The 14419-nt window shown below is 46.0% G+C and overlaps 1 protein-coding gene across 3 annotated transcripts in view; it reads left to right on the top strand.

Annotated features, from left to right (window-relative positions):
* PACS1 (phosphofurin acidic cluster sorting protein 1) overlaps positions 1-14419 on the top strand; it is a 166975-nt gene that overhangs the window by 124709 nt on the left and 27847 nt on the right. For all 3 annotated transcript variants that reach the window (XM_053561310.1, XM_053561308.1, XM_053561309.1), the window contains exons 2-4: positions 2149-2236; positions 10482-10571; positions 11162-11287. In XM_053561310.1, the coding sequence (XP_053417285.1) occupies positions 2149-2236; positions 10482-10571; positions 11162-11287 (304 nt within the window). The remainder of the gene's footprint in view (positions 1-2148; positions 2237-10481; positions 10572-11161; positions 11288-14419) is intronic.

Below are 14419 nucleotides of genomic sequence, written 5' to 3' on the forward strand. Positions count from 1 at the left end.
TATTGCAAGGAGGTTAGAGTTAGAATCCAACTCTGTCACTTCCCAGCTGTGTGGGCTTAGGTGGGCCCATCTCTACTTGGAATCTGTTTTCTGTTGTGTGGGAAGAACACTGACCCCAGCATACATGCAGCTCTGTTTTCAAGGTCTGGGTGAAGTAATAATGTGTATGGAAAGACCTGATGGGCTTTCGTATACTTAAGTGGATTTTGGTTCTGACTTAGAGAAGGCAAAGCAAAGAGAAATTGGTTTGTTTTCCTTGGTATTAGCAGATCTTAGAAAATTCTAGGATGAAGGTAAATTCAAAACCAGAATTCAGCTATTTGGGTTCATCTTCCTTTATTTATTAATGAATTACATTACTTTCTTCATGCATTTTTGTTTATCTGGTCTTAGCTAGAGGTCATTTTAAGAAATTGTTAAATTTCATGTAATAAATATTTGCTGAGCAACTCTACTGTGCCCAGTACTGGGAAACTGGGGAGACCAAAGTGGATGGATTGGGCGTGGCCCTGTCCTCGGGAAGTTACACTGCAGAAGGCAGACAGAACACTGGGAGGAATTGCAGACTTGGCAAGATGCTAGGGGAAACCCTCCTGGCAAAAACACATAACCCTGGACCAAAGGCCAGTGACATGATGATGGGATTGTTGCTAGGGAAGAAAATGACACTCTGAAGGCCAGGAGTGAGAGCGTGTGGCACCAGAGGGCCCTAAAATAGTGTAGTTGGAACTTAAAGTGCAAGGAGGGTTTGACCAGAGACCCAAAGGGCTGCAGCACTAGGAGGAAAGAGGCATAAAACCAAGTTGGATTCTCAGGCCTTGTCCTGACTCTGGTCAGCAACATCTCTCATGTGTCTCTGGTTCTCTGGAAGAACGTTTTAAAAACTTTGACTAGCTGGGTGTGGTAGCTAACAACTTGGGATGCCAAGGCAGGAGGATTGCTTCAGCCCAGGAGTTTGAGGACAGAGCAAGCAATGATCACGTCACTGCATTCTAACCAGGGTGACAGAGCAAGACTCTGTCTTGGGCGGCACCTGTGGCTCAAGGAGTAGGGTGCCAGCCCCATATGCCAGAGGTGGTGGGTTCAAACCCAGGCCCTGGCCAAAAACTGCAAAAAAGAAAAAAAAAAAACAACTCTGTCTTAAAAAAAATAATAAATGAATGAAGGAATGGATGGATGAATAAATAAAACTCAAGTAGAAAATAGGAATTGGCCCAGGGCCAGTGGCTTACACCTACAATGTAGCATTCTGGGAGGCTGAGGTGGGAGGATTGCTTATAGTCAGAAATTCAAGACTAGCCTGAGCAAGAGCAAGGCCCCTATCTCTACAATAAATAGAAAAATTATCTGGGCATGGCAGCACACATCTGTAGTCTCAGCTGCTCAGGAGGCTGAGACGGGAGGATTGCTTGAGGAGTTGGAGGCCGCAGTGAGCCATGATGATGCCGCTGCTCTCTAGCCTGAGCAACAGAGTGAGACCCTGTCTTCAAAAATAAAACAAAACAGACTTTGACCTTTCAAGCCAACTACAGAAAGGTGCCTACTAGGAGGCCAGGGTGGTCCTGACATGTGGTCTTAACCATGGCAGGGCCAAACTCAAGTCAGATTAGAGTTGCTGAGACTCCAAAATGAGGGGACAGTCTCGTCACTTTCAGTTAAGGGGAATTTCCTAATATGTGCCACTAAAGATTTCCTGCATTCATGTGGAGCAAACTTGAGCTGAAATAAAATTTGTGACCATTTAAACAATTTCCTGCCAAATGGTCTTTGTTTCCCTATATGAATTACACACACCCCCACCTCCAGCTGCTAAAGTTCTGCTGAAGCCTCATGTGTGGTCAAGTGAGTAAGCTATTCCCCCCTTGGTCCCCTCCTCCCCCTCAGAAATTGCTCCAGTACATCAAGGGTGAAAAGCACGATTGCTTTAGCTTAAGTTCCGTAGAAGTTCATGGAATAATGTACCTTTTTGATACTTACCAAGTACAGAAGTAGTGTGAGGGAAGAGCTCTCTTACTGGGACTCCCGGGGCTGAGAGCAGTATCCTCAAGGGCCTCTTCCGAGGCAAAGCAGCGTTTCCCCAACAGATTGTTCATCACTTTTCTCTTAAGTCCCTTACATTTGATATAATCTGCCTTCTCCATATTCTAGGCTATTCAGCTTGACCCTGAAGAAACTCGTCATGCTGAAAGAAATGGACAAAGATCTCAACTCGGTGGTCATCGCTGTGAAGCTGCAGGTGAGAGGAGCAGGGTGACTTGCCTGCTACTGGCCACCTCTCCTTTCCTTCGCTCCGCAGAGCCAGTTGCAACTGTGGAATGATGGCTGAGCTCATGGGATCTGTGGGGTCCCAGTTCTCCCTCTTAGACCCTCAGTTTTTTTTGTTTTGTTTTTTTTGTTTTTTGTAGAGACAGAGTCTCACTTTATGGCCCTCGGTAGAGTGCCGTGGCCTCACACAGCTCACAGCAACCTCCAACTCCTGGGCTTAAGCGATTCTCTTGCCTCAGCCTCCTGAGCAGCTGGGACTACAGGTGCCCGCCACAACGCCCGGCTATTTTTTTTTTGGTTGCATTTTGGCCAGGGCCGGGTTTGAACCCACCACCCTCGGTATATGAGGCCGGTGCCTTACCGACTGAGCCACAGGCGCCGCCCAGACCCTCAGTTTTTAACCCTCACTTTCTTTGTGTGCAGAACAGAAATGGCCCTTCCTGCTTGGCCTAACAGGATCAGAGTCAAGTGACGTAGTAGACACTGAAGTGTTTCTTTGTTGTTTTTTTTTTTTAGAGACAGAGTCTCACTTTGCCGCCCGTAGAGTGCCATGACATCACACGGCTCACAGCAACCTCTAGCTTTTGGGCTTACGTAATTCTCTTGCCTCAGCCTCCAGAGCAGCTGGGACTACAGGCGCCCACCACGACGCCCGGCTATTTTTTGGTTGCAGTTTGGCCGAGGCCGGGTCCGAACCCGCTACCCTCGGTATGTGGGGCCGGCGCCCTACTCACTGAGCCACAGGCGCCGCCCTTGTTTTTGTTTGTTTTTTTTTTTTTTTTTGAGACAGAGTCTCACTATGTCTCGCCCTTCGTAAAGTGCCAGGGCGTCACAACTTGAAGCAACCTCAAACTCTTGGGCTTAAGCGATTCTCTTGCCTTAGCCTCCCATGTGGCTAGGACTACAGGTGCCTGCCACAATACCCGGCTATTTTTTTTTTTGATTGCAGTTGTCATTGTTTAGCAGGCCTGGGCTGGCTCAAACCCACCAGCCCCAGTGCATGTGGCCGGCGCCCTATTCACTAAGCTACTGGCACTGAGCCACTGACGTGTTTTTTAAACTGTTTAGGAATTACTGGAGCATCTAGTGTTGATTTCAGTCTCATTCCCAGGACTTCTGGGTCCATATGGATGCCTGGATTGGGAAGCCCTCTGGAGGTTTTCTATCAGGTGTAAGAAACTCACAGATTATTATCTTAGAGTCAGCAATTTAAGATTTACTGGGATGTTTTATCTTTTAGGTAAACCCCAAACGTAACTCCTAACTCAGTGTGTGTGTGTTTGTTTTCTTTTTTTTTTTTTTTTTTTTTTTGTAGAGACAGAGTGTCACTTTATGGCCCTCGGGTGGAGTGTCATGGCATCACATAGCTCACAGCAACCTCCAACTCCTGGGCTTAAGCGATTCTCTTGCCTCAGCCTCCCGAGTAGCTGGGACTACAGGCGCCCGCCACAACGCCCAGCTATTTTTTGGTTGCAGTTCAGCCGGGGCCGAGTTTGAACCCGCCACTCTCGGCATATGGGGTCGGCGCCTTACCGACTGAGCCACAGGCGCCGCCCATATTTTTTTGTCTGTGTGTGTGGTTTTGGGCCGGGGCTGGGTTTGAACCCGCCACCTCCGGCATATGGGACCGGCGCCCTACTCCTTGAGCCACAGGTGCCGCCCTATTTTCTAACTTAGTATTTTTAAGAGACCCTAAATATTCCACAAGCATTTGTGTTCTAAGTATTCTTGAACTCGGGGAAAGGAGGGAGAAACTAAACTGAAAGTGTTCGGGAATTTACCTGTTGCCAGCTAATTGCCAACTGGTAGAACTGGGACCAGAAACCCAAGAGTAAGTAATGTGTGTGTTCATTAAACTCCATTACCAGACCTCCCATAACCGATGGGTCTTAATGAGGCTTAATCCCAGGGTACTCTACCCAGGGTGACAAAGTAAGACTCTGTTTCAAAAAAAAAACCTGAAACCAGTATCATCTTTTTTTAATTATTTTTGTTTTGGAAATGTGTTTTTTATAAGTGTTTCATATAAATGTATAATAGATTTATTATTAATTTTAAGTGAATTAATATATTAAAGTATCTGTTTTAATTATTAATATAAATATTGATAAATATACATACATAATAAAAATCTTTGGGGATCTTTAATAATTTTTAAGAGTATAAAAAGGTTCTAAGACCAAAAACTGGAGAATTATTGTAGAAGGAAAGAGACAATAAACAAAATAAATAAGAAAGTTATATACAGTCATTTCTTGAAATCTAATCCATTTCTGAGAATATGTTGGGTACAAGAAGCCTATGTTCCATTAACTAAATGGGAAAAATAACAGTGTGTTTTTAGACATCAAATGGAACCTCAATCAATTTCCTCAGATATCACCACAATAATCTTAAGTATTCATGTGACAGTACACCAAGAAATTTTTTTTCTTTTTTTTTTTTTTTTTGCAGTTTTTGGCCAGGGCTGGATTTGAACCCACCACCTTCAGCATTCGGGGCCAGCGCCCTACTCCTTTGAGCCAAGGCACTGCCCAGAATTTTTTTCTTTATACCTAGAATTTTTAATTTAACTAAGAAGCATTTAAAATCCAGTAACCTAATTTTTTTCTCTTTCTTTTTTATTTCAAGACAGAGTCTTACTTTGTTACCCTCAGTAGAGTGCTATGGGATCATAGCTCACAGCAACCTCAAACTCTTGGGCTCAAGTGATTATCTTACCTCAGCCTCCATAGTAGCTTGAGACTCCAGGGGTCTACCAAAACACCTAGCTATTTTTATTTATTTTATTTTGAGACAGACCCTCAAGCTGTTGCCCTGGGTAGAGTGTTGTAGCATCACAGCTCACAGCAACCTCCAACTCCTGGGCTCAAGCGATTCTCCTGCCTCCGCCTCCCAAGTAGCTGGGACTACAGGTACCCGCCACAACGCCCAGCTATTTTTTGGTTGCAGCCATCGTTGTTTGGCGGGCCCGAGCTGGATTCAAACCCATCAGCTCAGGTGTATATGGCTGGCGCCTTAGCTGCTTGAGCCACAGGCACCGAGCCATGGCTATTTTTAGAGATCGGGTATCACTCTTACTCAGGCTGGTCTCATACTCCTGAGCTCAGGCAGTCCATCCACGGTGGCCTTCCAGAGTGCTGGGATTATAGGCATGAGCCACAGTGCCCAGCCCCAGTAACCTAATTTTTAATACATTAATACTCATTAAGGGATATTTTATGTGCTTGTGTTGATTGTGTGGGAGGAAAGAATGGTTGCAGCTGTGTCTTGAGTAGGTGAGAAGACATGAGAACAGTGCCCAATAGAGCACTGACTGGCTGCGAGCAGGGACGCCCGGGTGCACAGCCAGCAGGAAGGACAGGGGTGACGAGGCACTAGCACGGGTCCACAGGGAGTTGCTTCAGCTTTCTCATGGAGCAGGACCAAGGCTGTGAGTATGAGGAAAAGGAGCATTAGGTGTTGGAGGTCTGAGGGGAAGGTATGAAATTGTCATCTGCTAGTAGGGTGGGAAGGTGAGGACACTTGGGAGAATCTAGTGTGATTACCAGGCAGCAAGAGGGGCCTGCTTGAGATGGGGCATGAATTTAAAATCAGACCGGCTAGCCTAATGACATTTCTCTCCAGGCACGACCAGCGGGTGCAGCTAGAGTTAGGTTGTAATTTATGAGTGAAATGAAGAGCACAAGCAGGGTACTGAACCCAGTGTGAGGGAAGAGGGCAGCCAGAGACTGCAGGCCCTGGGCGCTTGAAAGATCATCACTGTTGATGAACTGGAAGGAGAGGAGGTGGTCACCAGGGAGAGGGTGCATGAAATTGAGAGTAGGCATTGCTGGTAATGATTGGCAGTGGTAAGTTCCGGATGATGTGGGTGAGCGGCTGAGATGAATGTGAGGAAGAAAGGAATTAGGGGACCTGGAGGTCAAGATGTTAGAAAGGGCAGATGTTAAAATCACAAAGATTTATGCTCAGAGTAGTGCTAGGGAGAGGAACAATGAGGCAGGCAGTAGCTAAAATCAAGAAACGAAGCCAGGCATGGTGGCTCATGCCTGTAACCTAGCACTCTGGGGGGCCAAGGCAGGAGGATCATTTGAGCTTAGGAATTTGAAACCAGTCTGAGCAAGAGTGTGACCTCGTCACTATCAAGAAAAACAGAAAAATCAGCCAGACATGGTGTAGTATGCCTATACTCCCAGCTACTTGGGAGGCTTAGTCAGGAAGATCATACTTGAGCCCAGGAGTTGAGGTTGCTGTGAGCTATGATGATTGGGCAATAAAGCAAGACCTTGTCTTGGAAAAAAAAAGGAAATGCACATTGTAATTGAGGTAATATTCTACGTGTATTCATTAGAATCTGTGAATCAAGGACTCACCTCCCCAAATGTGTGTGTATGTGCAGCAGCTAGACCTCACACTGCTGCTGGGCTATAAACTGGGACCAGGGCTTTGAAAATCAGTGAGGCATAGAGGCATAGGCAGACGGTAGCTAAAACTCTCACAGAGTTAAACACACATCTGCCCAACGACCCAGCAGTTTTACTCCTAGGTAGAATAAAGCAAAACATGTGTCCGCATAGACTTGCACAAGAATAGTAGCCTTAGCCATAATAATCCAAAACTGGAAATGACCCAAATGTAAACACTCAGCAACAGGAGGATGGGTTTTTTTATTGTGGTACAGACCAGGTGCAGTGACTCACTCCTGCAATCTCAGCATTAGAGGCTAAGGCAGGAGGATCAATTGAGTTCAGGAGTTCAAGACCAGCCTGAGCAAGAGTGAGACCCCCATCTCTACTAAAAATAGAAAAGTTAGCTAGGCATTGTAGTGGGCGCCTACTTGGGAGGCTGAGGTAGGAGGATCACTTGAGCCCAGGAGTTTGAGGTTACTGTGAGCTATAGTAATGCCATGGCAGCCTTGCTAGGGTGGCAGAGTGAGACTGTCTCAAAAACAAAAAAACATGATACAGGTGAGGAGCAGTGGCTCATGCTTTTAATCCCAGCACTTTGAGGCTGAAGTAGGAGGATCACTTGAGGTCAGGAGTTCAAGACCAGCCTGAGCAACATAGTGAGACCCCATTTCTATAAAAAATAGAATAGTATTCCAGGCATGATGATGCACACCCATAGTCCCAGCTACTCAGAAGGCCCATGCAGGAGGATCACTTGGACCCGGGAGCTATGATGATGCTACTGCACTATAGCCTGGGTGACAGAACAAGACTCTGTCTCCCCCGCCCAAAAAAAAGTGAGTGTGGTACAGATTGAGGGTTCCTTATTTGAAATCCTTAAGACCAATAGTGTTTTAGAGTTCAGATTTTTTTGAGATAGAGTATTTGCATATAAATAATGAGATATTTGGGAGGTATGACCCAAGTCTAAACATGAAATTCATTTATGTTTTATATATAACTTTTATATATGGCCTAGAGGTAATTTTGTCCAGTATGTTTAATAATTTTGGAACAAAACTTTGACTGCAACCTGCCAGACCAGGTCAGGTGCGAAATTTTCCACTTTCAGCTTCATGGCAACGATCGGTTTCGAATTTGGAACATTTCCGATTTCCAGATTAGGAGTGCTCATCTTGCATATTCCTTAAATTGAGGCCAAGTCTGCAGTAAAAGGGAGCTAACTGTTGATAAACACAGTAACCTCTGTGAGCCTTAGACAGTTAAGTTGGGCGAAAGAAGCTGACAGAACGGCACCTGCTGTGTGAGGCCGAGTATGTGGGACTTCAGAGCAGGCAGCTCTAATCTGCAGGGACAGAAATGAGGACAGTGCTTACATGGAAGGACCACCAGGGTGCGTCCCAGGGCACACAGTGCTCTACGTCTTTTTTTTTTTTGTGAAACAAGAGTCTCACTTTGTTGCCCTCAGTAGAGTGCAGCTGGGACTACAGGCACTTACCACAATGCCCAGCTCTTTTTAGTAGAGACAGGATCTCACTCTTGTTCGGGATGGTCTTGAACTCCTGAGCTCAAGCAATCCACCCACCTCACCCTCTCAGAGTACTAGGATTACAGGTGTGAGCCACTGTGCCTGGCTGCTGCACTGCATTTAAATTAAACCTCAATTTTTTTTTATAAAGTACTTAATATGGGCGGCGCCTGTGGCTTCAGTCGGTAAGGCGCCGGCCCCATATACCGAGGGTGGCGGGTTCAAACTCGGCCCCGGCTGAACTGCAACCAAAAAATAGCTGGGCGTTGTGGCGGGCGCCTGTAGTCCCAGCTACTCAGGAGGCTGAGGCAAGAGAATCGCTTAAGCCCAGGAGTTGGAGGTTGCTGTGAGCTGTGTGATGTCACGGCACTCTACTGAGGGCCATAAAGTGAGACTCTGTCTCTACAAAAAAAAAAAAAAAAGTACTTAACACATATTTACTGACATTCCTCAGGCCCTCCTGCTATTCTTATTTGCAGCTTAAAAATAGTTTAACCCGGGCGGCGCCTGTGGCTCAGTGAGTAGGGCGCTGGCCCCATATGCCGAGGGTGGCGGGTTCAAACCCAGCCCCGGCCAAACTGCAACAAAAAAATAGCTGGGCGTTGTGGCGGGCGCCTGTAGTCCCAGCTACTCGGGAGGCTGAGGCGAGAGAATCGCGGAAGCCCAAGAGTTAGAGGTTGCTGTGAGCCGTGTGACGCCATGGCACTCTACCCAAGGGCGGTACAGTGAGACTCTGTCTCTACAAAAAAAAAAAAAAATAGTTTAACCCACCTTTATTTTTTTAGGGCTGGATTGATTTGTTTTCATTATATTGTGATTACTTCTGCAGAAATTTTCTGAGTTTAATAATGCAGCCTGTGACTAGGAGCTACCATTCATGCTTGCCCCCCTCAGTCTAACCCTAGGTTTACTCCCGTTTGACCAACTCCCACCCAAACAGCTGGCAGTATACACTGTCTTTGTGTCATTCTGCATAGATGTCCACACACAAGTATGACTGTGCCTTCTGAAGTGCCTGTACATATATGTCCTGTTCAACCAGTGGCCTTCCGCATTTTTTTTTTTTTTTTGAGAAAGAGTCTCACTTTGTCACCCTGGATAGAGTGCTGTGGCATCATAGCTCATAGTAACCTCAAAATCTTTGGCTCAAGTCATCCTCCTACAAGGGTGTCTGGCTGTTACTTAGGCTGGTCTTGAACTCCTGGCTCAAGCAATGCACCCACCTCAGCCTCCCAGAGTGCTAGGATTACAGGCATTAGCCCTCATACCCAGCCTCACATATTTTTTTTTTTTTTTTTGTAGAGACGGTCTCACTTTGCCACCCTTGGTAGAGTGCCATGACGTCACAGGACTCACACCAACCTCCAGCTCTTGCCTCCCGAGCAGCTGGTACTACAGGCGCCCGCCACAACGCCCGGCTATTTTTTTGTTGCATTTCGGCCGGGGCTGGGTCTGAACCCGCCACCCTCGGTACATGGGGCCGGCGCCCCACTCACTGAGCCACAGGCACCACCCCAGCCTCACATATTTTTAATTTCAACTTACAACTTATTGTGATAATATTGATTGTGCAGCTCTTACACACTGCTCTTTCAGTAACAGCCGACTTGCACACAAGGGGATCTATAGCATGAAGCCATGGAGCCTTAGATTCAGAAGAGCTGACACAGAGATACTACAACTAGATCAGGGAGGGGCAGAGACCAAAGTGGGCAGGGTCACACACACGGGGTCATTCTGTGAAAACCTTTTATAAGCCTTACATAATATACATAAAATCACACCTCATGTGGAAGCTTAGTTCAGTAAGTATAGCAGAGATGATGAAATATTTGGATCGGTAAGAATGTTTGTAGGAGCCAGGCACAGTGGCGCATGCCTATAATCCTCGCACTTGGGAGGCTGAAGCGGGTGGATTGCTTGAGTCCACAAGTTCAGGACTAGCCTGAGCAATATCAAGACCCTGTCTCTAGTAAAAATGAAAAACTTAGTGTTTCTGGGTGGCGCCTGTGGCTCAGTGAGCAGGGCGCCGGCCCCATATACTGAGGGTGGCGGGTTCAAACCCGGCCCTGGCCAAACTGCAACAAAAAAATAGCCGGGCGTTATGGCGGGCGCCTGTAGTCCCAGCTACTCGGGAGGCTGAGGCAAGAGAATCGCCTAAGCCCAAGAGTTGGATGTTGCTGTGAGCTGTGTGACACCTCAGCACTCTACCGAGGGCAATAAAGTGAAACTCTGTCTCTACAAAAAAAAAAAAAAAACTTAGTGTTTCTTGGTTTCAGGGTTCAAAAAGGATTCTTCGTTCCAACGAGATCATCCTTCCAGCTAGTGGACTGGTGGAAACAGAACTCCAGCTAACCTTCTCCCTTCAGGTGAGACTTTGCTGAATCTTAGGGCCCTAATATGCCTCATCCAGTCTGGCCCCAAACAGTTCTCTAACCCAGAGCCCATTTTGTCCGAGAGCAGCCATTGCCCAAAAATGGAAATGAGTGGGAATAAATAAAAGTCACTTAGAGGTTTATGGCTAGGCCATAGGGCCAGAGCAGTCCCTTAGCCAGCCAGCCTTTTGCTTGCCCAGCTCTTAGTCATCTTTTGGGCCCTAACCTGTCCTTAGTAATCCACACTCTCATTTCACCCCACATTGTGATCTCCACCCTTCCTTAGCTCTTCTGTTATATCACTCTGTCATTGCAATCCAGGTAGCCCACTTGAAACACACAGAGAAAATGCTTAGTCAGATAGCAAGAAAAGAGGCAATCTTCTGAATATGGGTGGACACCAGAACTTATATGGGAAGCCAGACAGCACACAGCATCCGCTTCTCCAGCCTCACACCCGGACTACCCACTTTTACATACAGGAAGAATTGAAGCACAGAAAGACCATGTGTCCTCTAGGAGGACCAGAACCCATCAAGACCCGACACTTGCTTATTAACCAGACTTTATTTTATATTCGATAGTACCCTCATTTCCTTAAGCGAGATGCCAATAAGCTGCAGATCATGTTGCAAAGGAGAAAGCGTTACAAGAACCGGACCATCTTGGGCTATAAGACCTTGGCTGTGGGACTCATCAACATGGCAGAGGTGAGAGGGACAGTCCCCAAACTGCCGGCCTTTAAGTTGGAGTGCACAGGAGATACTCAGTCCAGCCATTTGAGGCCAGCAGTCTTCCCACCCTGCTGGCAAGATGCTTAAATTTACTTTGCAAGTTAATTATTTTATTGGAAATGTAGGGTATACCTCTTTTTATTTATTTATTTTTTTTTTTTTTTGAGACAGTCTCAAGCTGTCACCCTGGGTACAGTGCCATGGCATCCCAGCGATCTCAAACACTTGGGCTTAAGCGATTCTCTTGCCTCAGCCTCCCAAGTAGCTGTGGCTACAGGCTCCCACCACAACGCCTGGCTATTTTTGTTGTTGTTGTTGTTGCAGTTGTCGTTTTAGCTGACCCAGGCCAGGTTTGAATCTGCCAGCCTCAGTGTATGTGGCTAGCACCCTACCCACTGAGCTACAGGTGCTACCAGGATATACCTCTTTTCATGAAAAATTTTCTTTTAACTTTAAAAAAAAAAAGGTCAAACTTTTGGAAGTTAAAAAGCAAGAATTGGGCTGAGCATAGTGGCTCATGCCTGTAATCCTAGCACTCTGGGAGGCCAAGGTGGGTGGATTGCCTGAGCTCACGACTTCAAGACCAGCCTAAGCAAGAGCAAGACCCCATCTCTAAAAAAATAGCCAGATGTTGTAGTGGGGACCTGTAGTCCCAGCTATTGGGAGGCTGAGAGAAGAAAATCACTTGAGCCCAAGGATATGAGGTTTCTGTGAGCTGTGACAGCATAGCACTCTATCCAGGGTGACAAAGTGAGACTCTGTCTCAAAAAAAAAAAAAAAAAGACTAAAGAAGGGTGGTGCCTGTAGCTCAAAGGAGTAGGGCGCCGGCCCCATATGCCAGAGATGGCGAGTTCAAACCCAGCCCCAGCCAAAAACTGAAAAAAAAAAAGACTAAAGAAATCCCACATAGGGTAGCGCCTGTGGCTCAGTGAGTAGGGCGCTGGCCCCATATACCAAGGGTGGTGGGTTCGAACCTAGCCCCAGCCAAACTGCAATAAAAAAATAGCCAGGCGTTGTGGTGGGCACCTATAATCCTAGCTACTTGGGAAGCTGAGGCAGGAGAATCACCTAAGCCCAAGAGCTGGAGGTTGCTGTGAGCTGTGATGCCACAGCACTCTACCAAGGGTGACAAAGTGAGACTGTCTAGAGAAAAAGAAAAGAAATCTCACATACCAGAGTCACCCACATTCTTCAGTTGTTAACATATTAGCATGTTTGCCTCGTTCTTTCCTTATGTACATATGTGCATGCATGCTGTTGCTGAATCATTTGAGAACAGCTTGCAAGCATGATGCCCCATCACACATTAATGCTGCACCATGTTAATTTCCTTAAAATGAGAAGACTCTTGGCTGGTGGGGGTGGCACTTTCCTATAGTCCCAACTGCTTGGCAGTAGGCTGAGACCAGAAGATTGCTTGAGTCCAAGAGTTCAAAGCTGCAGTGAGCTGTGATTGTACCACTGACCTCCAGCCTTTGTGGGTTTTTTGTTGTTTTTTTTTTAAGAGTCAGAGTCTCACTTTATCACCCTCGGTAGAGTGCCATGGCGTCATAGCTCACAGCAACCTCCAGCTCTTGGGCTTAGGTGATTCTCTTGGCTCAGCCTCCCAAGTAGCTGGGACTACAGGTGCCCGCCACAACACATGGCTGTATTTTTGTTGCAGTTTGGCCAGGGCCGGGTTTGAACCCACCACCCTTGGTATATGGAGCCGGTACCCTACTCACTGAGCCACAAGCACCACCCTGACCTCCAGCCTTTGTAACAAAACAAGACTTTGTCTCCAATTTAAAAAATTGTTTAAGACTTGGCACCAGTAGCACACAATGGTTACGCTGCCAGCCACATACACCAAGGGTGGCAGGTTCGAACCCAGCCTGGGCCAGCTAGATAGCTGCAACAAAAAAATAGTAGGGTATTGTAGCAGTCGCCTGTAGTCCCAGCTACTTGGGAGGCTGAGGCAAGAGAATCACTTAAGCCCAAGAGTTTGAGGTTGCTGTTGTTATGCCCAGGAGATCCCCCAAAGACCATACCACCAGACAAGTCAAATTAAAGAAGAGTCCTTTTCTTGAAGAGCCGGCCAGTGACTGTGCCAGCATCCCAACATGGGGTTTCTGAGTAGCCCCAAGTTGACTGAGGCTCTGACTTTTATAAGGCAAAACTTTTCCAGGGGCAAGCATGCATAATTACAGAAGTAGAAAACAGCAGTTAGGGGAAATGGCAAGAATGAGGCAGCTTAGTCAGTTTACAATGCTATGATTATGAGAGCACTTAGTAATTCTTTTTACAAAACAAATACAATCTACAATGTCCTAAGGTAGTGTAGGGAGGGGGACTCAACAGGAGGGGGTCGTAACAGCATGATCACAAAAAGCAATAATCACCAAGGATATAATCACGAGTGCAGTCAGTAACTTACATCACTAACAATTTAAGTTGAATGCATTCACAGTTATACAATGGAAGGGCAAATAAGAGGAACAGTTTCAAAGGTAATGGAATATAACAGAAAAGGAGTAAACAGTAAAATAGAGTCAAATTTGCTCTGTTAACATTTCTGTATCATATACGGATGGCATGAAGATCACCTAAACATAATCACGAGGGTTGTTGTTACAAAAGTAGTTAGTGATTTTCTACACAATACTAATAATTCTAGCACTTCTAACCAGGTATACTTAAAATACCATGCAATGGGTGGGAAGGCTGATGGCGATTTATCCCTTCACTGGTGATGTGATTTTTTCCTCCTTTGTTAGGATGGGTCTGCAGGGTATTTCACTACAGAGTTAATTCATAAGCATTTTATACTGAATAATGAAAAAATATTTTATGGGGAGATATTTTGAGACTATATAACTATCCTTTTCCTTCTTCTGTTTTCATCCACTAGTTTTAGTATCTATCAATGATTTCTTGCCTGAACTAGTTACTACTGTACCTTGATGTTTGCCAAACTTTGCTTTTCTTTTCTTTTCTTTCTTTTCTTTTTTTTTTTTTTTTTTGCAATTTTTGGCCAGGGCTGGGCTTGAACCCACCACCTCCGGCATATGGGGCTGGCACCCTACCCCTTTGAGCCACAGGCACCACCCTCTTTTCTTTTTTTTTTAT

The sequence above is a fragment of the Nycticebus coucang genome, chromosome 14 (genome assembly GCF_027406575.1).
Source record: "Nycticebus coucang isolate mNycCou1 chromosome 14, mNycCou1.pri, whole genome shotgun sequence".
Taxonomy (NCBI): domain Eukaryota; kingdom Metazoa; phylum Chordata; class Mammalia; order Primates; family Lorisidae; genus Nycticebus; species Nycticebus coucang.